Source organism: Sabethes cyaneus, chromosome 1 (genome assembly GCF_943734655.1).
Source record: "Sabethes cyaneus chromosome 1, idSabCyanKW18_F2, whole genome shotgun sequence".
NCBI classification, from domain to species: domain Eukaryota; kingdom Metazoa; phylum Arthropoda; class Insecta; order Diptera; family Culicidae; genus Sabethes; species Sabethes cyaneus.
The window spans coordinates 42,782,959-42,810,395 of NC_071353.1; the positions used below are offsets into that span (position 1 = coordinate 42,782,959).

Below are 27,437 nucleotides of genomic sequence, written 5' to 3' on the forward strand. Positions count from 1 at the left end.
GTATGTTCTTACTCTGACGCTAGAACTGACCGGTTCGATTATATCAACTGGTATTTTGGAAACTATCTATACTGGCTGATCCGACTTTCGAACGTCAACGTTGCTGGCAAAAAACAGAGTATCAAAAGCAAACTGGAAAAGAACGTGACCGCGCTAGCAAAATCCCTCGAGAAAGGATCCCTGTTCGTACCGAAATTTATGGAAGCTTCCTAGAGTTTGGGAGAAAAGACGTTAAAACAGTGTAAAAGTGTACGATACGATATGAAAAATCTAATCGAAGCATTACAATCAGCACGCAGCAATGGCAAAGGACTGAACTGGCATCATCGGTGGGCAGAATGGTAGACGTCAGTGTTTGATTAATTGTGATGCCTAGCGTATCCTACCATAAGATTAATGAAGTAGAAAATGTTCACGGAGAAATATGTATATGCAAAATTGCCCCAGCGATCTGTAGCGATACTAACGAGCGGAATCCTCGCAAACGGAATGCGTGCAGAAACTGCAGTTGAGATCCTTGAAAAACTATTACAACAAGGAAAACTCTAGATGGAAAACAAGCTCTCGAGCAGGAAATGCAATTTCCTCTGCCAGTTCTATGGGCCGTGTTATATGGCAGTGATAGTAGCTTCGTTGTCGGGTGTTGCGTTGTGTAGGCTTCAGCGCGACAAGACGATGTAAATATGCCGCCGCGGGAGCTGGTGAATGGAACCGACAGAGATGTGTCTAACGTATATTAAATGTCGTAAGGCGAACGACGCAAGAGTCGCTAGAGGTATATTATTATTCCAGAAATGACAATCAGGCAAAGGAAAGAAGATAATTTGATTTAATCAAGACTACTGGCATTCGTTCCGTTCGCTATTGCTATTGTTGGTCAGAGGGGCGAAATGCTAAGGATAAAGGTTAAAAACGGTCGTTTGATTGCCTTCGAAATAATTGTTAATAGAGACAAGATTTTATTAACATAACATTCGATTTCATTTTCATTTTCATTGAAAATATCTATCTTTCAAAGAACACATATAAACTTGTTATTATTATTAGATATTGAGAAAAATTCTCATGAAAAATGAAATTACTTACATGAAATAGAACTGTACGAATTTGCGGTTATATTAATATTCCATATAATGCGGCGTCTAAAGAATTAAGCATTAATCCATTACCATAATATAGGATACATGGAAACAGTTGTCAATGGACTCGCCGAAATTATCGACAGTGATATCCGGAAAGCGAAGACGACTAAACGATAGACGATCGTGTGACTGCGGCCGATAAAAACCGAAAATAATCACATCCGCTTACGAACGTTTGTTTGTTTGTTTGTTTGTCTGTCTGTCTATACCGGTATTTTCGTTTCTACTGTAGCGGAATAGTAGGGAATATCCAACTTCCCGTCGGCCGGCGCGGCGGTGCAACGTAGCTCGATTGCGTGATACAGTTTCATCAAATTGAATACCTAAGCGTTACTTTCGGTTTGTTTTGGCAAGCCGAGGTATTGATGTCGTTTGTTGCCGTGTGGCTCACGAGAACATTTACCTTTCGCTTATTTTTATTCCACAACATTATTTTCTGGTCGTTTCTAATCCACTTCGGAAATTGGAAACTAATGGCAATTTAAAAAAAGCGAATTATTATGTCAATTTGTTCTTTATTCTGTAATCTGCAAACTGTATCTGTTTACGATACAGATTTTAGAGAGATGGAGACCTCTTTTGCATAGTGAGTTTAGTCATAGAGTAACGAATATATCAACTGTCGGCGCGAAGTGGAAAAAAAGCAAAGCCATGGATATAAACGTCCTTCAGAACTTGACCCTTCTTTATCGACCGACTTCGCAGCCGGTTATTAGAGTACAGTAAAATTGCGGTTCTAGTGCAAAGGTCCTATCTCCTATTAGCTCTGTAGCGGCACCGCCCAGTCGATATTCGAACATGCGACGACTGGCTTGTTAGGCCAGCACTGTGCCCCGAAGCCAACTGGGCGGGCGCGAAGTGGAGCACATGCTTTTGTAGTGCAGGACATCATGATCTTTCATTATCTCTACAGAAAACAGTGTTCTTTGTTTGTATCTATATAGATTTTCATCGGCAAATCATCGGCCTACAACTAAAACTGAAAAATAAAATGAAAACGCTGCGGAAATTTGACAGTTTTTTCATGGATTACACGTAAAATTTCCTAAACGTATTAAAAAACCGATGCCGTTTGTTTGGGCCTTAATACAGATCCCAAGGAACAATTTTTGCTTATTAAACGTTTAACCGACAGCTTTTATTCAGCACATGCTGTATAGCTGCTTTTCAAGTATGTCTAAACACCTCTGTTCAATGCTTATACAGTTGGTTTTGGAGAATTTAAGCAGCACAGTGCTGAATATGGGCGTGGAAGATGCGTTTGTATGACTGTTATGTAACGTATAGTAAAATGTTTATTCAGTACGTATAGATATGTTTATTAAACTTCTGCTGATGACACTGAAGCTACGTTTATTCGACAGCTGTTCAACATTTAGACAACAGAAAGAAAAAAAATGCAGCTAAGTATTTTTATTTTATTTTGTGGGTTTCGTTATTTTCATGGCCATTTTAGTATGCATATATTATAATTTAATAAGAGACTTAATAGGAAATCATTGGTTGACTCAAAATTCATCAAGCCTGCCATATAATTTTTTTATTCACCCGGGTTCGAACTTACATCCTGTCGGTCGGAAGCCGTCAACGAACACATCTGAGATAATCTGACATATGACAGGCGCCGAGTTTTCAGCCGATGTAGATTTACCAGCTTAAGTTTGTCAAGCGTGGAACAAAAATGGGCTAAAATACATTTAAGCGCTGAAGAGTAGTTTCTTAAATCATGTTTGGCATCTGCTGTACAAGATTACTTTAGAAGTATTTATTCCGCACATGTTAAACATTTAACAAACTATTTGTACTAAAATAAGGCATTTCGCTTGTACCACCAGCAACATAACACAGTCACAACACAGAGGTCTTTTTTCTTGTGAATAATTTCGACGGTGAGCGGTTCTACTGAATAAATTTCACTGGAAACTAGAAATCCAGAATGTTCGGCTAGCGATTGTTCATTTAGTTAGCAGTGATGTGATTAGCAGCAGCAGTGATTAGTTAACAGCAGGAATAATTCGTGCTAGTACCGCAGAGGAGGAATACTTTTGTCACCCCGTCATTAGTTTACGCAGATAGTCCTGAGCTTCCAGAAAACAAAAAAGAGCAGCGGATGGCACGAGAAGCAGTGGTATTTTTGCGTACCGGCAGCGAGAGCTGGTCACACGATTAGGCGCTACCAGCAGTGGTGGTATCGCCACTATGCCACCCAACCATAACAATTCTGGCGGCTTCAGCCCGAAGAAATTCATCTCGCTGAGCAAATCCATTGTGAGTAACTTGCAAAGCGTTAAGCAGAGCTGGTTGTCTTTGGATAAGTTTGTTAAATTTATTGGTACGACGAGCGATAACGACACGCCGAGGGAAAAGATACACACCGTGCAGGCAACAACACTTAAAAGGTTCCACGACCAGCAAAGATTTGCGGCGGCTAAAAGTGGTTATGCAAATGTTTTCTATTCTTAATGTATCAAAAAATAAAAATAAAGTGTACTTAATATAAATTTAAAGCATAAATTATAAAGTGTAAAGTATAAAGTGTCATTCAAGTTATCGATGTTATTGGCTGCCATCAAGCACCTTTTATTCCATACCTGCTCTTAGTGGTGCTACTGATACGTTTGTACCACGATTATTCGACACATATTCTACAATTCCTCTTAGCAATGCAGCTGATGCGTTTGGGCAACTTTCATTCCACTCTTATTCCACACTCGCTCTCAGCAATGCAGCTGATACGTTTGCGCAACGCTCATTCCACACTTATTCCACTTTTATTCCACACCTTCTTGCAGCAATGCTGCGCAACATTTATTCCACTGTTATTCCACACTTGGTCTCAGTAATGCTGCAAATTCGTTTGTACAACATTTATTCCACTATTATTCCACTTTTATTCTGCACTTGCTCTCAGCAATGCTGCTGATACATTTGCGCAACGCTCATACCACTCTTATTCCACTCTTATTCCACACTCGCTCTCAGCAATGCTGCTGATACGTTTGCGCAACGCTCATTCCACTCTTATTCCACTTTTATTCCACACCTTCTCGCAGTAATGCTGCTCAACATTTATTCCACTGTTATTCCACGCTTGCTCTCAGCAATGCTGCAAATTCGTTTGTACAACATTTATTCCACTGTTCTTCCACTTTTATTCTGCACTTGCTCTCAGCAATGCTGCTGATACATTTGCGCAACGCTCATTTCACACTTATTCCACTATTATTCCACACTTGATCTCCATAATGCTGCTGATACGTTTGCGCAATGCTCATTCCACTCTTATTCCACTTTTACTCCACAATTGCTCTTGACTGACACGTTTGCACAACGTCTATTCGACATGCATTTGCATGGTAGCTTTTAAGCGACCATTATTCCACACCTGCTCTTAGCCGTACTGCCGATACGTTTGCATAACGTTTATTCGACTCTTATTCCGCAATTATATAACAACGTATAAATGTTGATTAGAAGCTAGAAAAAACGTAAGATATGACGTTTAAACAACAGACAATTCAGCAAATTCGCTTATTCAGCACCGAATGCTACCACACAACTCTTATTCCACACCTGCTTGTTTAGGTGCTGCCGTTTTGTTCCTTGGGATGCTTCGCGATTGGTTTCCTGCCCTAAAGTGCTCTACAGACAAAGCGACAACCCGATAAGAAATCTTCGAGCAACGTCGGACAAACGCAAGCAAACAGTTCGCTTATGTTGGACGAAGTCTAGCGGACGATTCTTACCGTGAAGGGATGATATTGGACACACCTGTGTTTACCTTAGGAATTTCTTGGCCATCGTCTTGGAGCTTCGTTTGCATAAATCAAGGCGACACGGCTTGAAGCGCCACAAACCACATTACACGAATTACCTCTATACGGCGTGCCGGCTTGTGGAGCTCATTTCGACTCTTCGTGGTCATGAGCTACTCGTCGCCAATTCCTTAAGCGTCTCGTCACTCGCAAGTAAGCTTGGGCCCCTCTATTCCTCGTGTACAATAAATACAGACGACTATCAATCTGGCATATACCTTCCAGGCTCGAATAATAAATTCGTTCTTCACTTGTACTTCACTTTTACCCTTCACTGCACTAATGGCCCCTATCACAATAGATCAACGATACTGGTCGCAGTGATGAGTCCACACATGGAAAAAAAATGGCCCTTAAATTTCTGCACTCCGCTGGCCCTTTTTTGTCAGTGATGACCAGATCAGAACGTCGAAACACTGACTAACCCGCACTTCGATTTTCTTTTTTATTCAACTTTTTTTTACGTAAAACACCAAGCAATTTGCCGCTTTTTTCGACCGAAACTGGGACAACAGTTTTCAGAAAACCCGCTTTTTTGTTACGACTGCGAAACGCGAACGTGCGTGCTTGTTGACTGTCCGAACCAGAGTCCCTTCTCTTCAACCTGGTGCTAGCTGACTGGCTTCGCTCGAGTAACGGTACTTTTTTCATACTCTGTGCACGCATACATCGCTGTCACCGCCATACTCAGCACGTATTCAGCAACGAGTATTACTAGCTGTGGGAGAATTACGCCCTAACTATCACTAACTTTATCTACACACATCATGACAAATTTGCTACACCTATCTAGACATTACATAATCGTTCACTAATCGAAAACCTATCACAAACAAACTAATTTCGGTGAACGATTTCCGTGCCTAGTGGTGAGCACGGATGCCAATAAAAACACAAAAACGAATCATTTCCACTCAGGGGTGAAATTGCCACAAGCCTCTGCACGGTTCGAAACGATTCGATTTGATTGGCCGCGTCAGTTTATCTCAGAAACCGTTCTTATGCCTTATCTATCACAGATCTTCGCGTTCGAGTATATCGTATGCTGCCCTAAAATCCCAGAAAGTATGATACGTGAGCAACTTGTACTCCAGATATTTCCGGAGGATTTGTCGGAATAGGAAATAGACTAATCTCAAGTTTTTAGTCTTGACCTTGAAATGCGGTAATACATATATATTAATATTTTTTTTTTTGAAACGATGGTTCTACAATTGATGAAGGGACGGTAGGGAAAGAAATGAAAATTTTTTGGTGAAGGTGGGGAAGAGCGGAAAGGAAGGGGGGGGGGTATTGGTAGCTATGCTTGACAAGTAGTCATTTTGACTCCTACCTTTTGTCCAATACTGGAAGGTGCATGAGTCGAACCAAGCTGTAATCTGAGATTACAACCGGATTCGAGCCCACACCCCCCTTCCTTTCCGCTCTTCCCCACCTTCACCAAAAAATTTTCATTTCTTTCCCTACCGTCCCTTCGACAATTGTAGAACCATCGTTTCAAAAAAAAAGGAATAGGAAAATTTGATCCATAGTACCACAAGCCGCCCCATAAAATACGCCTTGAAATCCCTTGCTGTTGGAAATAGACGGCATAACAGGATCTGGGAGTGCACCTTGTAGGTGGCACTGATCAGCCGCGATAATTCCAGTAACCAAGCCATTCCTTGCATTCACTTCTCCGGAGCTTTCTCTTCTTCCCAAATCCTGGACATTATCCAGTCAAATGCCGTTGCTATCGGTTTATTTTATAATTTTTGAAAAGTCTGACTGAAGTCGATCCGTTCCAGATGTTCTATAAGTCGTCTACTACCGTTTGTAGGCACTCCCAGCAAAACTCCCGTTCCGCCTTTTTCTGTTATATCGTCGTTGAGATGAGATGCTTCGAACTGCTTCCACGTGTCGGCAACTTGGTGCTCTTTTGTGATTAGGTTTCCTTCCTTGTCCTCCAATTTCGTGTGGTTAATACGCGTTTATGATACGTATTGGATCACCATCCAGATCCTGTTATTGATCGACTTCCAGTTCATCACGTGATCCTCTATTCTGCCTATCACTACAAAGCCCGTTCCCAGATCGTTAGATGCTCCCATCTTCTGGTAAAATATATCCTTGCCACGACGGCTCTTCGGCGACGGCAGATTTTCTGCACTTCTTGTCCCACCCACGAAAGTCCGCGATTTGCAGATCCACGTATCAATCATCCGTTCCAAGTCATTATTTCCTTGCCTTTGTCCATGCTGAATGTTTCAAGTCGAATTTCCTTGATCTTTTTTAATAATTTTGTAGAGATAGGTTACCTCACTAGGGTGGCGCTAGCGCATATCGTGATGGGAATGACATTTAAGCTTTAGTGCTGAGACAACGCGTTTACTTATTCAGCTGCCTACTTCTGGTCAGACGCTGTTGTAAGCTGCTCGTATCCTACAGTGCGGTCGAAGAAAGTTTTGCTCGTGGCTATACTCAACATTACCTGACGTACCTCCTTGCTTGTCAGCATACCGGAGCTGCCTACCCGATCCCCATCAAGGTTGCTCATTTCCTGGCTGGTACCACGAGGAGGTAAGGGTAGGAGTTGCTGGATAAGAGGCTGGGAACCACTGTGGCGTCAATTTTATACCGCGAGGTACCGATGGTACGTATTATCCAGCCGAATCTTTCCTTACCCGTTCTCGCGTTTTGAAACACCGAACCTCGCAGAAGAGCGGGATACGTAGTTTACGAGTTCTCCAATTGCCGAATGTTTAGCAGAGAAAGACCGCTTTGTTGCGAATGGTATACTTACAGACTAACAGACGTAACACTGAAGTTTCGTTCCTTTGCCAACAAAGACAATCATTTCAAATCACCACTAAGGTCGTTTTACACCTTCAGTGAACATGAACGTGAACAAAGTTTCATTCAGGCATTACTCGCTCGTCCATACACATATGCAATCCGAGTCCCGCTAGGATGATGCAGTAACAAATTTTGCATCGAGAAAAAATTTACACATTTCACATATTCTGAAGTATTAGCATTTATTCAATTTCCGAAGAAGCAATAAGATTTTACGTTGAAACCATAGCGGAACCAAATTCACCACACTTCATTGGAACTGTAAATGCGCCAGCGAACATGAACATAAAACGAGGTGAATATAAATGTCACTGTTGTTCACAGTGGACATTCGATTCCGAATCAGAGATGCCAGAAGTGAAGACATGTCTTCATTTTGGAGACATTTTTGATGATTTATTTTGAAATGTCTTCACTTGAAGACACTTGAAGACATGTCTTCACCATGCAATTTAAATGGGCGGGAAATTCTGGAAACCCGGAAGAAGACACATGGAGACATTTTTTCTTGATTCGTGAAGACCTTTCAAAAATTCACCTGATAACCCTGTTTCGAATGTACCGCGGCATTCTGAAAACGTTCACTCTTTGTGTAAACCCAGCAATGACCGAGAAATTAGTAATTCCCAATTGCGCTCGTTCACAATGAATTGCGGCGCGGAAAAGTGACAGTTCAAACTTTAGTTCACGTCCATTTTCACGACAACTATAAAACGACCTGCTGCAAAAGGGAAAAAACCGGGTTATCCGGTTATATTTGGATCCCAGTCTAAACTGGTTCAACCTGCGGATCTTCGAGCATGGTAAAAAGTAACGGATTACGAAACGCTTCTTCAATTATCCTCCCTTTATCTAATATTCCGCTTTGTACTCTTCCCGTCTTGTCCCAATCTAAGAATACTAGAACACACCTTTGTTTTGTTACTTTCTTTTATCGCTCCTTACGATTATTGGAAAGACTACCATTATAAAATTATTGTATGCAGATTAGTATGCAAAGCCTAAGTTACTGCCACAAAGAATCGCCCAAGTCTTGCTTGTTAACTAACTGCAGACGACCGACTGTCATCAGCAGTCAGGTCGTTGAACGCGATCGGAACCTAGACGATACAAATGATTTCCGACACGATTACGCGCCGAACTGTTCATACCGTTTGCCGCGACGGTAGCACAACGTAAATCTGCCCAGATGGTGTATTGCGCCAAACATGTTCTGATACTGGCGTAAGCGATATTCTGTATCAAGGGTATTTAATCCGCACCGTTCGCTATTTAAAAATTCATCAAGCCTCAATATCATAATGGACAACTGTGCAAACACGACTGGGCTAGTAAAGGTCTGGACAGGATATAATAAATGATTGTTTAAAAGACGATCTAATCACAAGCCAAAGTAGAGCAACTTAAGTTCTCTTAGAACTAAACTCTCGAAGACTGCCCAGCTGGCACCAAATTATATGTCAATGTACGAAAATGAACAAATTTCGAACAAATTTAGAATCGTGAATAAAGCTAAAGCAATGGGTCTGCAATATGTACTCTGTGTACCGACTACTATTGACAATACTTCAGTACAACACAATTTGCTTGAAAAATTAATTCAAGCATAAAAGCATAAAATCGATATTCAGAACCATAATTTTCAACGCCCAAATATTTACTGTAGGCTAAGATAACTTTATACCAAGAATATTTTAAAGGCGAAACAACAGCAACCGAATGAGAAAAATTACCGTCAACATAAAACTGCGTTCCCCATTCATTTGTAGTAGTTTTTTCCATAATCCATTTGCAGCGATACAGTATGTGGCCCGATATTACCGACGGTTTCCGGCCCAATGTTGAACAATCGATAACCGTTCCCGTACTGCACATTCACGGGCAATAGTCAACAATAAAATATTTACAGCCGATCGGATAACCCGAACCTTTGTACGTTTGTTGCTCTTCCATTCTACCCTCGAGATGTAATATCGCAATTTTTCCGTTTTATTGTAGTGTTTAAAATTTAATTCTCATTGACACCAGTGAGTGGAAGCAATGTTTTTTTTTGCTTTTGTGTTCATTCCGAAAGAAATTGATATTTGTCGATTGAATCCATTTGCTATAAAAACAATGAAGGTATTTTAGCGCTGTTTGACCGGATCACCTTAACATTACCCTGCGATAGTTATGTATCTTATGAATTACATATTATCCTCTCTTTTTTTAGAGCTAAATCCTGAGCGATTAGTGTTGTTTCTATTAAAATTGTACCAATTTTGGATCAATCGACTGCTATAAAAAATTACATTTCAGTAATCTGAAAGAAGCAGCGAAGAAAAAAAAATTTTTTTTTTCAACTACAACTGATATAAAATAAATAACGACTCAAATTCAAAAACTCACGTTATTTTAACTTAATTGGAAAAACTAATTCCCTATCCTGAATTTTCTACTCTAGCCTACTACTCTGTGCTACTACCCTTAGCTTCCTGTTGTCACGAGCTGCAAGATGGATCAACATGATGGATCTTCTCTGTATCATTTTTGCCTTAAACTAGCAAACTGTGCCGATAGTAATCTTTCCAACGAGAGTAAATACAAAAAGCAAAATCAAAATTCGCTTGCTTGCAAAATCAACGAAATGGCACGTTTTTTGTAGCCCATGGATTAGCGTAAAACGTGACGACATGGTTACACTCCACCTCGCTCCTTCTGGCAACCAAACCTTTCGTTCGGCTTCAGTCAAGGTGCGCACGTGGTCGGTGTGAAAAAGTAAACAAATTGAGCGAAAATACGGTCACTGGATCCCACCCTCAAGTTCGTTCGTCCGTGTCGTTTTATTTACAGCCGGAAAAAACTCGTCGTCGATCAAACAGCAGGGGATGATTTCGAACACTACTGCAACACAGAACAAACAGAATAAGTTTACTGATAGCCCATTTCAGAGGCGAAGCCTCCGGGAGCAGGGTTCAGGATATTTGCTCGTTAGAAGTGTTCAGTAACATGGCTAATAGGGTGTAAATAGAGAAGGACAGTCTTCGTTTCAATTTTGCCTAATTATGCTAATCGGATGATATTGGTGAAACGTGCAAATCCGACTTGAGCTTGCAGGTGCTGTTATTCGAGCACCTCCGCAAATGTTTTATACTATAAATTCTTACATGCAAATTCGATAAAGATTGTGTATATGCAGCTTATTAAGTGGAAAGCTGTAACAAGCAATGAGCACCTACTCCTACACATATGATTTTCAGTTTGATTTACTTCAAGCTTATAGCCCTATCAATTTTTTCCCCTTTTGACATCCAGAGTGTCGTTTACTAACGGTCTCGTCTACTTAATAGTTTTCATCGGAATAAATGGACTGCTTTTTATTTCTCTCGATCGATTACACAAAAACATTACACAGGTTTTATTTTATTTTCACAAGAAACGCCTAGAATATGTGCCACCATACAACACCACGAGGCGTAAACGCGTGAACTGCATTCCTTTTGGCTGTCCTGCCAGTCGGCAACGAAAAGAATTATAACCCAAATCTGAGGCCCAAAAAAGGAATGTTTTTCTCTTTCACTATAAATGCTGAACAGCATGGACACGTAAAAGCTCTTTGTCTTGGCTTCTTTTGGGTAGCTACTTTCTCGTGGTGTGAAAAAGGTGCTTTTTTCTTTGGTTTTTAAAGCTGTGTGTTTGTCACCATTTTTTGTGTTAGAAAATGGTTTCTGATTTTTATCCAAACTCATAAAAACTGTAGAATCCATGATCAATTTTATTTTAAAATACTTTTTATCTGTAATATATTCATTCGTCAATAATTTTTCTCTTTACAATCATAGAAAAAAAATTCAAGGATAAAAATGCGCAGATCGGAATAGTATAATTCGATGCTTGCTTGAGTACGGATCGAGTCATTATAACTCGATATCTATAGAACCTAAAACCAATAAAACCGTGGAGTATAATTCAAAAAATGTGTTACCCTGCGCTGCTTGGTTAAATTATAAATAAGGTAATCTTCCAACCTCCCTCCTGCCATCTGAGGTTTAGCGCGAAGCAACGATAAAAAAGTATTGATTTTAACGAACACCAGTACCTACCATGCAAAAAATACGGAAGCATCCACGTCCAAATACGGCTAAGGATAGCTACCGAAGCGCAAAAATGGCTGTTATAAACCGCAGCATATTTTTGTTCCTGTTTTGGCATTTCCTCACTGTTCCGTTTGCTTAGGTTTTGCAGCTTGCAGCATTATTCCACTGTATCTCCGGCGATAAAATATGCACCACGTGTTACGTCTGCGTTAACTTAGCGCAAGCAAACGATAATATTACGCTATTTCACATAAACTGAATGGAATCCTTCCATCAATTATCTAAAAGTTTTATTTGAACAAAAACTTTTATTATCTCATGCTCATCTGATTCGACGTATCTGCGTAGGAATGTGCACCGGCTATCAGAAATACAGCCAGAATTGTTGTATTTTCTGATAATTTTGAATATTTATTTATTTGTTATTTGTTTATTTAATACATGACGTAAGACAAGTCTTTTTTGTGTCGTTAACGGATAAAACTATTTTCTAATATTATGCATTTTAATAGTTTTAGCAACTAGTCACTTCTTATATCGGTGAATTCGATTTGCTGTGCTTCGAGCAAAACTGATATTTCTGTTGAGTCTATATGCTGATGTGTTCCAAACAGCATGGCTTTTGTCTTCATATGGTTGATACTGAGCGAATTTCTAGATGCCCACCGAGAGACGCGTTGTAGATCACCATTTAGTGGAGTAACAGCTGTGGAAGAATCAGGATGGATGCAGTACAGTTGGACATCATCAGCAAACATCTGTATACGATAATGTCTAAGCACTCCCGGAAGATCGTCAATGTACAGGGAAAAAAGCAAAGGACCAAGAACGGATCCTTGAGGGACGCCAGAAGTAACCACTACGGATCCAGAAATAGCTTCATTACAGTACACAGCTTGCTTCCTACCAGTTAAATACGATTGAACTAAGCAAACAGCTGACGGTTCAAAGAAAAAACTAGCTCGAAGTTTATCGCACAGACGAAGATGAGAGATTGTGTCAAACGCTTTGCTAAAGTCTATCAGCAGAAGAACAGCCTTGTCTTTCTTGTCCACAATATCGTCATACACCCTTAGCAATGCGGTTTTAACTACTTGCCCTTGTCGGAATCCAGCTTGATACTCGGAAATAAGTTGCGCAGAAGATAGAAACCAGTTAATAAACTATTTATTAAACTCTAGCATTATACGAATGAACGATGATACACTCTAATGTTAAAATTTGCTGTTGAAATATTGGCTTTGTTGAAATAGATGTTGCAGCCGTCTTCAAATCTTCAAGATAGGTGTACAATCCCTTTGTGCACCTCTAACAGTAATAAGAAACCAGTCACACTTCCTTTGACCAGCCCAGATATTTTTCTGAAAGGACCAAGATTGATCGAAACTAGATGTGAGATTATCTAATATAGGGTGTCGTGTACTGATAGTTTAATTGTCAAAACATTTGGGAGCAAACCGAAAGTGTGTTGGTTAGAGTCCCACTCAGTAATTAAACTACGCAATATATTTTTGGCCTCACATCGAAGTTTCGCGATATCATCCAGTCTACCATTTTTCCTCGCCAAACGCTCGTCCACCTTTAATAAAAACAAAGGTAAAAAAGATTTACGTTGGACCGCGACAGAGTCAAAGACAAGAAAAACAGAAAAAAGGACCAAAATTTGCCTGTGACCAAAATGAAGTGGATGGGTCCAGCGCCAAGCTCTGTGAACTCTTACTTACTTACTTAGGTGGCTTACCGTCCTAAGACAAAGCCTGTTGAACAAAGTTTCTCCATGTAACTCGGTTGAGGGCTACCGCTCTCCAATTCCACGGACACCGAGTACTCTCCGCCAGATCTCGCTCCACCTGGTCTAACCATCTTGCTCGCTGCGCTCCTGGTCATCTTGTTCCTACCGGATTTGAGGCGAACACCATCTTTGCAGGGTAATTGTCCGGCATTCTTGCAACATGCCCTGCCCATCGTATCCGTCCAGCTTTAGCTACCTTCTGGATACTGGGTTCGCCATAGAGCTGTGCGAGTTCATGGTTCATCCTCCGCCTCCATACCCGTTCTCCTGTACGCCGCCGAAGATCGTTCTTAGCACTCGTCGTTCGAAAACTCCGAGCACTCGCAGGTCCTCCTCGAGCATTGTCCGTGTTTCATGCCCGTAGAGAACAACCGGTCTAATAAGCGTCTTGTACAGGGTGCACTTTGTACGGGGACTTAGTCTGCTCGACTGCAATTGCTTGTGGAGCCCATAGTAAGCACGACTTCCGCTGATAATACGCCTTCGAATCTCACGGCTGGTATCATTGTCCGCCGTTACCAGCGAGCCAAGGTAGACAAATTCATCGACTACCTCAAACTCATCGCCGTCGATCAATATACTACTGCCCAACCGGTGTCGTTCGGCCTCGGTTCCGCTAGCCAGCATGTACTTTGTTTTAGACGTATTTACCTTTAACCCAATCTTTTCTGCTTCGCGCTTTAGTCTGGTGTACTGTTCAGCCACCGACACAGATGTTCTGCCGATAATATCCATGTCATCGGCAAAGCAGACGAATTGACTAGATTTGTTGAAAATCGTGCCCCGCGTGTTGATATCCGCTCGGTTCATAACACCTTGTAGCGCTATGTTGAACAGCAGGCATGAAAGACCATCACCTTGACGAAGCCCTCTGTGTGATTCGAATGAACTTGACAATCCACCCGAAATCCGAACACAGCACTGTGTACCATCCATAGTAGATTTAATCAGTTTGATGTGCTTCCTGGGGAAGTTGTTCTCGTCCATGATTTCCATAGCTCTTTCCGGTCGATGGTATCCTATGCGGCTTTGAAGTCAACGAATAAATGATGCGTGGGAACTCTGTATTCACGGCCCTTTTGGAGGATTTGCCGCAGTGTAAATATTTGATCCGTTGTAGACCGACCTTCGACGAAGCCGGCTTGATAAGTTCCCACAAATCTATTCGCAATTGGTGATAGGCGGCGGAAAATGATTTGGGACAGCACTTTATAAGCGGCATTGAGAACGGTGATGACTCGATAGTTCTCACAGTCCAACTTGTCGCCCTTTTTGTAGATCGGGCAGATAACCCCATCTTTCCACTCCTCCGGTAGCTGTTCCGTATCCCAAATTCTAACAATTAGTCGGTGCAGACAAACGGCCAGCTTTTCTGGTCCCATTTTAATAAGCTCCGCTCCGATGCCATCTTTTCCAGCTGACTTGTTGTTCTTTAGCTGCATGATGGCCTCCTTAACTTCGCCTATCATTGGGGCTGGCACCTCTTCCCCGTTTGCTGCACCGTCGAAATCGCTTTCCCCGCCGCCATGGTTTTCCGCCTGGGCGCCATTCAGGTGTTCGTCGAAGTGCTGCTTCCACCTATCCGTCACCTCACGTTCGTCCGTCAGAATACTGCCAGTCTTATCCCGACACATTTCGGCTCGCGGCACAAAGCCTTTGCGGGATCCGTTCAGTTTCTGGTAGAACTTCCGCGTTTCCTGAGAACGATGCAGCCGCTCCAACTCTGCATATTCCTGCTCTTCCAGGTCGCGCTTTTTCTCCCGAAAGATTTGGCTTCGCTGCATCTTCTTCTGTTTATGTCTTTCCACGTTCTGACGTGTGGCACTGCGCATCTTGGCCGCCCGCGCAGCGTTCTCCTCTGTGAACTCTCTGAAGCCATATCGGGTTCTGTGAGAGTTAGCCAACGCGCTATCGAACCGGTGCTGTAATCGATCTGGTGTGCCACAAGGGATTAACCTTGGATCATTTCTTTTTTCACTATTCTTTAATCAAGTATATGCAGTGTTACCTCGCGGATACAGATTTCTGTATGGGGATAATTTAAAAATCTTCCTCATTCTCGCGTCTAATAAAGACTGTCGCGACCTCTAAAATCTACTTAATATCATTGTAGAGTAAGGGCAAAAAGCGCATAAATGCTCAGTTGATTATAGGGAACTCGATGAAAAATCGCTGAATAAAGTTCCACCATCAAAGATTTCGGTGATTCCTTGACAAAATGCTCCTTCCGTGAACATTACTTCTATATAATTGCTTTTAAAATCTGGGAATAACCTTTTTAGTCATCAACGAATTTTAGGAAATGCATACTATCTATACGCTTCGTGCTATTCTCTCGTGCGGTCGCTCACTGAGTACGCAGCTATGATGTGGAGCTCCTAAACAGGTATTTGGTCCAGATTAGAAGTCCTTCCAAGTTAATTCGCTAAATAAATTCAGTACTACAAACCAAGGAAACGAAAGTCATAGGAACTGCCCGGTCATACTTCTACCCGGTTCTACGTTGTCAGGTTGGCCGAAATATGTGTGTGTTGAATAACACTGACTATCAGATCGGTTATTATGAGCTGTTGAAACCGAACGAAACCATCACTAGGGAATAATATCGAATGAAATTGATGCGATTTAGCCGATCACTATGCGCAAACTGGCCACAATACGAACAGAAGCACGAAAAAGTGATTCAACAGCATGACAATGCACGGCCTCACGTTTTCAAACACGTTAAAATTCATTTAGAGGCACTCATTTAGAAACACTTGCATATTACTCTGTCCGATTATAATCGGACTAATATTATTTTGTTCGATGGCACATGGTCAGGTTAATTAGCAGTTCCGCTCATAAGAAGTCCTCAAGAAATGAAATGATTCATGGATTCAAAAGATGAAAACTTTTGCCGTAATTGTAGCTAGCAATGGACAATATTTTGATATGATTCATTTGTAACCGTTTTTAAAGGAACTTTTTACTGATTAACTCCACATATCACTCAAAACAGGATGCAATATGCAAAACAAGTTGAGCGAAAGAACTTATTAGATGCGAAAACATAACAAAACACTGTGTTGTTGACGAAGTTAATACAGTTTGCGTTTTAATTGCACCCTCCTGCGAATGGAAATCTCAACTACTTTTCATGATAAGCGCCCCTCTACAACCCACATTTTCCCCTCCCTATCACAAATATACACTAGCTTTCCTCGCCTTAATAGAGGATAAATCCAATTACTTTCACGGTATTACTGTGCTTTGCCTGTTGTAACGCTGACTGCGCTAGGAAAGCTGTCCAAGTAAATACTCATTAAAATTCAAATATTTGGATTTCCTGAGTGAGCAGAACAGAAAGAAAAAGATAACCAGAAGCAACAGAGAAAACAACGCACGCGTAAAGTCTGTCCCACTCGCAGTGCTAATTAGTAAACCGAACATCCTTGACCAAATTAAAACCAAAAACCTATCATCCGCTAGGTCGGTGGGATTTTACTATTCGCACAAGTGAGCCGAATCGTGCTGATGCAGCTACTAACTTCAAAGAATCGCCACCGCAGAACAGGGAAGCAAAAAAGGATTCCACCAGAATCCCGTTCCCGGAGTGGCAAACAGTTCCTTTCTCGTAAATTTCATTAGCATTAATTTGTATTTTTGCTGCAAACGCCCCGGCCGCTGACGATGGAGGCGCTACCCAACCGACAGCAACGGAGACGCTCGATGACTATTGGTGAAGCACCAAAAGCGCGAGTAACGCGGTTTTCGAAGCTTTTCCCAAGATTCCTTTCTCGCATTCTTTCTCGCCGGGTGGTAGCCGCCCGGGGTAACGCCGCAGGGTGCCACCGTTCGTGTCGTGCCCTTTGGAGGTTTTCATTCCATCCTTTCGCCCGCCCATCGTTCGCTGCACTAGGGAATTTATTTTTCTATTAATTTTCATAATATTTTGAATGGTTGTTGCCTTTAACCGCGTTTAAATTTCCATTTCTTTTTGTATTCTTGCAGCACTATCGAGGATCGCTGAAATCGCTCAACACTGGCATCGTGACGTTACTGAACTATGGCAAACATGTTCCACCTGCTGTTTCGCACGTGACCCTGGCACACGAGATCGGCCACAACTTTGGTTCACCGGTAAGTATTGTTCACGGTGATAATGACGAAAGCTGAAACGAATCGAACGGATATTACAATAGTAGTTTATTTGTTGTGTACGATTTAAATGAGTTGAAACCTTGCAGAAAACAGTTCCTCAGTTCGAATTATTGTATATTCGACGCGAAGTTTAAGAACTGCAACCTGATTAAAAATATTTGCGAAAGAAATACTAGAAACTATTCGTAAGGATCAATTCATAACCTCGCATCATTTTCTGGGTTATAACATTTTGAGTTCAACGGTTCAGCAATGATGAAACAGTATACTGCTAGATTTATACAATACAAACACAAGGCGATGCTTATACTCACATTTTGATGGATTAATATCGTCCAAAAATCGTTTCTCATTTGGATGATTTGTTTCTCTTTCATGCATTAAAAATCCTACTCCTACTTAGTCGTCCCATTTTTCTAAGCCAAAATCATTCAGATTATTAAGGGTCGTTGCTAACGATCTTACCGTAATGGATGCGCAAATGTATTTTTTTTCTTTGAATAATCTTACTCTTACTATTGCGATATCCATTGACAGTTTGTTGTAGTTACACTTTTTATATGATAATGATAATAATTGCTACCGTCCCATCAGCACTTTCCATCCTTGAATCTCTGCAAATCCGCCTCTGACAGGCAGACAGACCGGTGGTAGCTTTCAATTCCTGATTCCCATTTGCACGAATAAAACCCGTTCCCATAACAGCATTAATGCTCAGTGAAAAGCATACAAATCCCTCAATTTGTTACACCGAATTTTTCGTTCTTCTACCACAATTCGCATACCGAGAGAAAGAGCAAGAGAGACAGTGAAAGCGGAAAACCCCACATTTAATCCGTGTTAGTATTTCAATTCCGAAAGCGCGTCCCTTCATTTGTTTAGTGTCCGGAGTAGCTGCAAATGTAGCCCGGAAAGCAGTCCAACATCGCGTTCAGGATTGGGTTCAGGAGAAGGACAAGCCTGGTCGTGTTTGGATTTTTTTTATTTACCCGTATCAGCAGTAAATTATTTTCAAATAAAACCCACGTTGAACATGGATTAAAATAAACACGAGACAGAAACCGCCACCGCCTTCACCTGCCTGCCGGGCCTGAGCACCCGGCGGTTCATTGGTGGCGCCAGCATAGCCAGTGCTGCTTGCTGGCTTTTGCCTTGTGTGCTCTGTACCAAAGGACAATATTTCATTTCACTGTGTACACTCTACTGTTGGGTGCTTTACGTGCCGACTTGTGCCCAGGTAGAGTTGATGCAAATGAAAATAGTTTTTCACTGTCGTCAACACCGGCACCGGTTAGGTGCTCGGGGTTAGGCGACAGAAGCGTCGACGGGCTGGGAGCCATTTATCTGCTACACGGTACACTATTTTACCATTTTCCACTTTCTAGAATTGCCTCTTTCTGTTTTTCGTCTTCTCTGCGGCTTACCAAAGCCGATGTTTTATACGAAACGGCAGCAACTGAGTTGGTAAAAGATAAACAACACACACTTCTAAGTCAAACTCTGACTGCTGATGGATAAGCCTCACCATACACAACTTTGTGGCTAGTGTACCAACATAAACCTCAGTATTCGGTGGGTACCAGCTACGGCACCGACGCATGGTATTCCGCTTTGGTAGTGGAGTTTCTTCGTAACCTGCTGCTTTCTCTTCCAACTCATGCCTGACAGGAATAAATGTCGGAAATCTAGACGATTATCAGTTTGTGATTGTTGTCACGTACGTTATTTAGATACATTCTTAACTAATTCGCATGCCACAGAAGGCAATGGCAATCCTGCCCGATCGCTACTAACGAATTCATCAAATTTTCAGCACTGATTACAACCACTCTGAAAGTCAAGCACTCAATTGTCACATACCATATTATTCAGTCTCTTTTTTTCTATTATCTAAGGCTTTGTCACTAGCCGAAAGTTTTATTATTTTCTAACAAAACTGAAAACAAATTCTGAATTGATGGAACCTGTTCATCAGTAGCAGCAGCTGCAGCACAACTGATGAACTATCGTGTTGCCAAGATACTGTTTCGGTTCTGGAAATAAGAATTTTAAGTTTAAAATTAACTGAAACCTCCTATGGTGAAAACGTGGTTCAATACTTTTAAGAGAAATGTATGTTCATAATTAATTTTTCTTTATTAAAAACAACACAAAAGACAGCTTTTTCAATAATTTTCGAAGATTTTCTCAGTGATTTAATGAAGCAACGATGTGTTTCAATGTTATTTGCTTTGACAACACTGTTCTAAAGTTAGATCGTGTGCACTTCTATGTTTGCCTCTTTTGTTCTCCCACCATCCTTATGAACAGCGAATGAGACGTCAAACTCGCAGTTTCCCATAAGAACACCAGAGAATAAAAGAGACGACGAATACCGTTTGCCGAACGGTGCGGTGAGTGTATGCCCCGATAAACAATTTAGACAGATGGCATTTTACGCATATGCCGATACGCTATGCCGATTACGCATCAGATGCCGATTAGTAGGTCGCGGATAGGAACGCGAACTTACTGAATAGGGGGAAAAGTTCGAGGGATTTTTTAACGGGACGTAAAAAAATTCAGATTTCAGGATTGCTGAAAACAGCACCGTTCCGTAGTTCCACCGCTCCAACTTTTAAAGCGAAAAATCAAAAGTTTAGCTCAACAATAGTGTCTTCCAATGGTAACAGCTTGAAGAACTAAAGATAGCAAGAAGATTGGTATGCTGATATCCCCCACTTAGTCAACCCATCGCTTGTAATAAGGTAAAACAATCTAAGCGGGTCCTAGACTGCTTAAAACTAGTTCTTTACCCTATATTTGTTAATTATTAATATCCATAGTAATAGTTATTCAACTAATTCACTAACACAAATACTCCGCAGATAGATATATCAACTGTTACTTACAGCCCCCTTCAGTAGTTTCGTTCTCTGTCGAATATAAACACAAAATGGACGTCAAAACTTTATTTAATGTCGGATTTTCTTCAAACTTTACGGGAAAAACTACAACATTGTGGTTAGGTTCCTACTTCATTTCTTTATTGGATCTTCTCTCCATAACCGAGTGCCCGCACCTTGCCCTTGACACCACTTATAAAGTTTTGGGCAATGGTAGGACCGTGTTTCTCTAAAGCCAACTTGTTCACCAACATCCAGTCGGTGTTTTAAGAAGTCATGAAGGGCCTTCATGATGGCCCAACACTTCTCAATCGGACGAAGTTCCGACAATCTCGTTGAGTTGTTGTCTTTTGGTGTAAAAACAATATTGTTATCTCTGTACCAGTCCAACTCGGGGCGCGTGTAGTGGCAGCATGCCGAATGCGTCCAAAACAGGGTTTCGCCTCTGTGAGACCACAGGAAAGACAGAAGACTTCTGGAGGCACACAACTCGATAAATTTGCTCGTTGATGGTACCCGTCGTGATGTACAGCTGGCTCAACTTGTCGCACCCACAGAAGGCCTACCAAACCAAGCACTTTTCAGCGAATTTGTCCAACTTTTCTTCCTTACCTCCTCAGGAACGTTCAACCGAGATGTGGTAAGAAAAAACTCCTGCCCCGGCAACTGATTTGTTTCTATTTTGATGTAAGTCTCGTCGTCTATCACGACGCACGTCGGTTTTGTCAGTCGTTCTCGGTACAGCTTCCCGTTCAGATCATTCTGGACCTTGTTTAATCGCTTCAAAATGAAGTCGAATGACGACGCGGTGACGCACATAATTTTTGACATATCTGTTCTTGCTCCGACGCCACCTCGATAACCATATAATAAACTATAATGAAATTCTGTCAATGTAAACATTACACTCTTAGCTAGCTTTAGTCAATATTCCATCAATTTTTATTAGCATGTTATAAGTTACATACTAATCAATGTGTCTCATTTTGTACGAATACAGTCTTTAGTTTTGGCGACTCTTTGGACGAGCACTCCGGTAAACGCGCATTTGTAAACTTCAGTTAACTTCTCAGTCGGTCGAAGGCCCTATTCGCAGTTGCAACCCGTTGTTTGACTTCATGGCCCATATAGTTGTCAACTCAGCATCATCACTATCCCCATGTTTCCTGCCAACTACCGTTCACTTTGTCTTGACAGAGTTGATGCTGAGCACCAACCTAGCAGCCTCTCTTTTTCGTTTCGATTGTATAGTATGCTCCCTGGAAATATACAAAAATATGATGCGTGAGCTTGTTGTACTCCCGGGATTTCTGAAGAATTTATTGGTGTAAAAATTTGTTCCATAGTATGCTCGGGCCTCCATAAAGCTCTCTTGGTAATGTCCTACAAATTTTCTTACTGTTAGGATTCGATGTCGCAACAAGATTTGGTAGAGCACCTTGTAGGCGGTCAACACCGTCAACGTAATGCCGCTGTAAGTACAGCAATCAAGCCGATCACCCTTTTGTAGATGCGACAAACACACCTCGCATCCATTTCTCCGATAGATTCTCCTCCCAAATACAGGAAATTATGCAATGATATACCGCTGTTAGTAGTTCCTCGCCACAGTTGCACAGTTCTGCCGAGAAACATTCCTCCTGGTTGGTATTTAGTTTTCAGTTGTCGGATTTCTCTTCGTAATTGGGAGCAGGGACGCTTCTATCGTTTGTGGGCATTTCCAAGTTAACTTCCATAACTTCCATCCATTTCATCTTTTACCTTTCCAATTGCCATATAAAACTCCTACCCAGAAAACTATTTCAAATTTGATGTAGATTTCGTCGTCCGGTCCGTCACTCCACAATCGAAATTCGTCAGCATAGTCATGTACAGCTTCCAGGATCGTGGTTTGACCATCTTACTCTGTTTTTTGGCGCGATTTAGAGGCATTACCTACTTATAAGTCGACAGTCTAGCTCGTACTGTAGCTCGATGCACGATTGTAGACGGCTACGAGTAGCCCAGGACCGAGTACAATGATGAGGAAGTCTTGATACGGCAAGAGCCACCCCGGCTCTCGGCTGCTAAAGCGGTAGTACGATTGTAGACGATACTTTCAGCTAGTTTGCGACATCTCGGGAGGTGAGGTTGGGGTTGTGCCACTTCCTTTGTCACCGCTGCGGCGTCCGGCTTTCGATTTTCCCCCGACCAAGATTAACTGTTTGTCGACAAACGTGCCCGAACACATTGATCACTGACTTACTTACTTACTTACTTACTTACTTACTTAGATGGCTTGCCGTCCCAAGACAAAATTCGTTGAACAAAGTTTCTCCAGTTAACTCGGCTGTGGGCTACCGCTCTTCAATTCCTCGGAAACTAAGTACTCTCCGCCAGATCTCGCTTCAACTAGTTTAACCATCTTGCTCGTTACGCTGCTTGTCGTCTTGTTCCTTCCGAATTAGGGGCAAACACCATCACCGCAGGGTAGTTATCCAGCATTCATGAAACATGCCCTGCATCGTATCCGTCCAGCTTTAACCACCTTTTGGATACTGGGTTCACCATAGAGCTATGCGAGTTCATGGTTAATCCTCCGCCTCCATACTCCGTTCTCCTGTACGGCGCCAAAGATTGTTCTTATTACTAGTCTAGTTCCAAGAGCATTGTCCATGTTTCATGCCCGTAGAGAACAACCGTCCTAATTAGTGTCTTGTACAGTGTACGGGGGCTTATTCTTCTCGACCGCAATTGCTTGTGAAGCCTAGAGTAAACACGACTTCCATTGATAATACGCCTCCGAATCTCACGGCTGGTATCATTGTCCTCTTTTACCAGTGAGCCAATGTAGACAAATTCGTCGACTACCTCAAACTCAGCGCCGTCGATCATTATACTGCTGCTGTGGCGATACGCCGTCATTTCGATAACCGAAGAGCAAATGCAAACCAAATCGTTCGGATCTTGACCTTCTGTTTTACCTTTGTTATACCGTCATCCGCGGCGATATTGTGCCAAAAAGCATATGTTTTTGTTCTTTAGCTCAGTATACACACAATTTAGGAACTAAGTTGATTTCAAACCTGTCAATATATACTAAATTGTTCAATTAACAACTGACCGTAGAGACGGTTTAGTTACAATAAAGTAGTTCCATGAACTTAGAGGATTATTAGGGGCAGGGGGTTGGCCAAAAACTACGCATCGTACAAAAAGTATGAACGAAAATAACCCGCACACTTAAAAAAAAGTGCCGAAGTCAGCAAAATTTTGCCGAGATTTGGACAGCCGAGCGTTCGGTAAAATTTTTTATGATGCCAAACGTTAGTAAAGATCCGTAAACGTCGATTTGCAAAACTGAAATTTTCACCGAACGCTCGGCTGTCCAAATCTCGGCAAATCTTGCTGAGTTTTTTAAGTGTGCGGGGAAGCCTGAAATAACTAAAAATGAATTCGTAGTCAATGGACAGCCTTTATATAGCCAGTAGCGTTTCTAGGGTTAACAAGGGGGAGATATATGAAGGGGTGTATCCTAAGGGGACATACCTATTTGATCATCAAAAGTAACATTACTTCGTTCGAGAACCCGCAGCCGCAGAACATGTGGCCTATTCCACCCCCTCCCCTCCTTAAAACTGGCACGGTATAATATATTCGTCTTATATTAGAGTATTTATTCAAAGTATCTGAAATTTCCAGAGAAAAAGTAAAAATTAGTTTAAATTATTTAGCAGACCTATGATGCTGTTTGCTCCAAAATGGATGATGCAATCTAATCTGTCAAAATATTGTACTCAATAGTAAAGAATGTGAGTGTACTGGTGTATACTGACGTATTTTTGTTGTGAATGTGAAATCCACAAATTGGATCGATCATTATGGCTTGGCACTATCTCCCCCCTGTGAAGCTCGAAAAGTACAAGTTTCGAAAAATATTATTTTTGTAATCAAAACTTATCCAACGCATGATAACCTTTCAATACATTGTAAATGATTAGTTTATATACCTTCAAAATAGCAAGTTGATGCGATTTCTTGTTTGGGTTGGTTTATGCGGGACATTTTTTACAAGCGTTATTTCCGAGTATTTTTGATCGCGAACTTTGAAACCCTGTTTAGGCTAAATAGTTTGCTAATATTATCTATGTTCCATTCTAAGTTATGAATAAATATGTTATGTTCATCATCATTTTGAATTTAGGTCACCAGTTTCTATAGATATAATAAATTTTCTCAAAGAAACATTTTTAGTTTTTGGCATAATCTCACCCCGGATGGCGGTATGTATTTTTAAAATATGAATTGAAAAGATGGTGTTAAAACTAAAAAAACTCGAAAAACATTTGAAGACTTTTGGCCCACTGGCAAAATGGACGCATATTTGTCTCACTGTATACATAATTTCATTAAAGTAATGAAGGTTTTCAACATTATCTCAAAAAGGGACAAATAATAACATCAAAACTAAACAATTTTGTAACATGGTGCAGATATGCTTTTAGCGGAGGTATACGAATTGTAATAGTAATCATTTATCTCTTTATCTGTGGTCTTGATTCAAAGCAAACATGCACTGTCGTAGGGTCTGTTAACACACATACACATGTATAAAGCTAGAGCAGGGCCTCGTTACTCCGTCAACTTACTCTTATTAACTCAGTTGAACCTGTACTATCAAGCTAGATGTTTGTATATCTACCCAAGAAGCTAAAAATAAACGTTGTTTAGACACTTAAAACACGAATAGACGAAAATACACATAAAAATAGTATAACACCTATCGGAAAATAGCGAAATCTCTTCTTTCTCTGAAAAAAGCTGACATTATCGAGAGCCAAAGTTGAGCTCGTTTGTCATGTGTTCGTAACAACAGCCTACGACGCCGCAAGCCACAGAATCATGACAACTACGCATTAAGCAGGTTTACAATTGCACAAGCACATTTTCTCTTACCTACAATCTTCGTAACCTAATCTCGTTGATAACGAAGCCAGACAATAACCGTGCAACCACATGCGTTCTGATGCAAAATGTGCTACGAATAGGTGCTCGTACCAAATAGAAATCATTCGTAATGACAATATGTGCACTGGAAAAACAACCTACGAATGTTTTTAAATGGTATGAAATTCATGAAATCAGCTATGAATATATTTTTATGAATATTATTTCTAAAAAAATACGAAGTTATATTCTCAATGAGCCTCTCCCAGTCGAGATTCGAACGTATGACGACTGACCTGTTAGACCAATCTCCAGGTCAACTGGAAGTTTTATATAACGCTAAGCGAGATTCAATCTCTTGAACAGAAAAGAAAGGTATCTTTTATAAGGATACTAATCCTATGAAGCTTCTTCGCCGCTCGCGTCTTTTTCTAGCAGTTTTATTCAAATGAAGCGCATGTTACCCAAGTTTTCTCGAAAGAATGAGATGAAAAAGTCAACGCCTTTGGAATTGATCGAGGTAAAATCGATCTTTTTCACCATAAGAAAGCTATTTTTCTCCCAGAAAACAATTTGAGTTTTATTGCACTCTTATAACGGCATTTATGACCAATTCTGGTCACGAAAACCATCATAAGGGTGTCATAAAACCGCTAATGTTACTTGGGCTATGAAATTGTGCTACATGGATGTTTCAGTATGCTACGTATGGATCGTAACAACTATATTCCGCCTATCTAATAGATAGACGCTCAGGTTTGTACTTCATTCAGCGTTACTCATGATGCACCTTAGAACTCATTAAACGCATATTTTTCATATTTTCAATTTTTGCTCATAGTAATGTCTTCTGTAGTATAAGATACCAGAAATGAAGAATTTATTTTGTTTTTCGGAAGCAAAAACCTATTTCTCAACGACGGGATTGAACAAATCGTAGAATCGGGTAAAGGAAATAGACAATATACAGCAATTCTAGCATATACAAAGTTTCTGGAGTTTCTGAAAATTTTGTTAATATAAAACAACAAGGGTGTTTATATTCAATGAATACTAACAATGATTACACGCACCCATGGACAATTCGATCCAATGGGTTCGCTTTATCCACACGTCGACAAACTTGGCGAACGCTGAGAGACGATTTATAAACATGAATATTTTATTAATCACTTCGATACGTGCGCAAGTTCGTAGATTCTCTCGTCGGATTGTTGTAAGCCTTGCACTTTCACTTTGGCAGGGTGGATGCTACAATAAAGTATGGTAGCAGAGCTGCGAAGCATAAATTTCCGACGAAGTTCCAGAAGGAGTAAAGCCAGCAGTGCTGGAAGCAGTATAGCTGGCAATTTATGGTTCAATAATGATTGTAATAAATTTCCAGCTGACCACCTCTCTACTGAATCATTCGCAGTTTTCCGAGAGCTTGTGCGCTATGCTTTTTATTATGAAACAGTTATAGTTATTTTGTTCTTTCCGACGTGACGTGATCCATTGCTGTTTTGCCGTCCCGGTTTTCCGAAGAGCTGTTCAGCAGCATCAACAAATTGCTACACCAATCAGGATTATAAATATAACGAAGTGCAACTTTTTGCTTTTATGATACGTATACCGTAATACAATAAAGTCACTCCAGACATCGTCTGTGTAACCGATAACAAAGTCGGTGGGATCAAACACCAATTGCTTTCTGTATCTTCTTGCAAGATAAATACAATAATGCTGGTTTTGGCAAACATTTTGCCGTGTTCGGAAAGAATAGAATAGATGTCACTAACACCGCATTCCGAAATGTCAAACTTGTAGTATTCAAAAGTAGTAAT

General features: G+C 41.0%; 1 protein-coding gene across 1 annotated transcript in view; it reads left to right on the forward strand.

The window, feature by feature from the left end:
• Positions 1-27,437, forward strand: part of LOC128745614 (uncharacterized) — a 289,476-nt gene that overhangs the window by 243,695 nt on the left and 18,344 nt on the right. Inside the window, exon 8 of the mRNA XM_053842691.1 lies at positions 17,654-17,782. Within this exon, the coding sequence (XP_053698666.1) occupies positions 17,654-17,782 (129 nt within the window). The remainder of the gene's footprint in view (positions 1-17,653; positions 17,783-27,437) is intronic.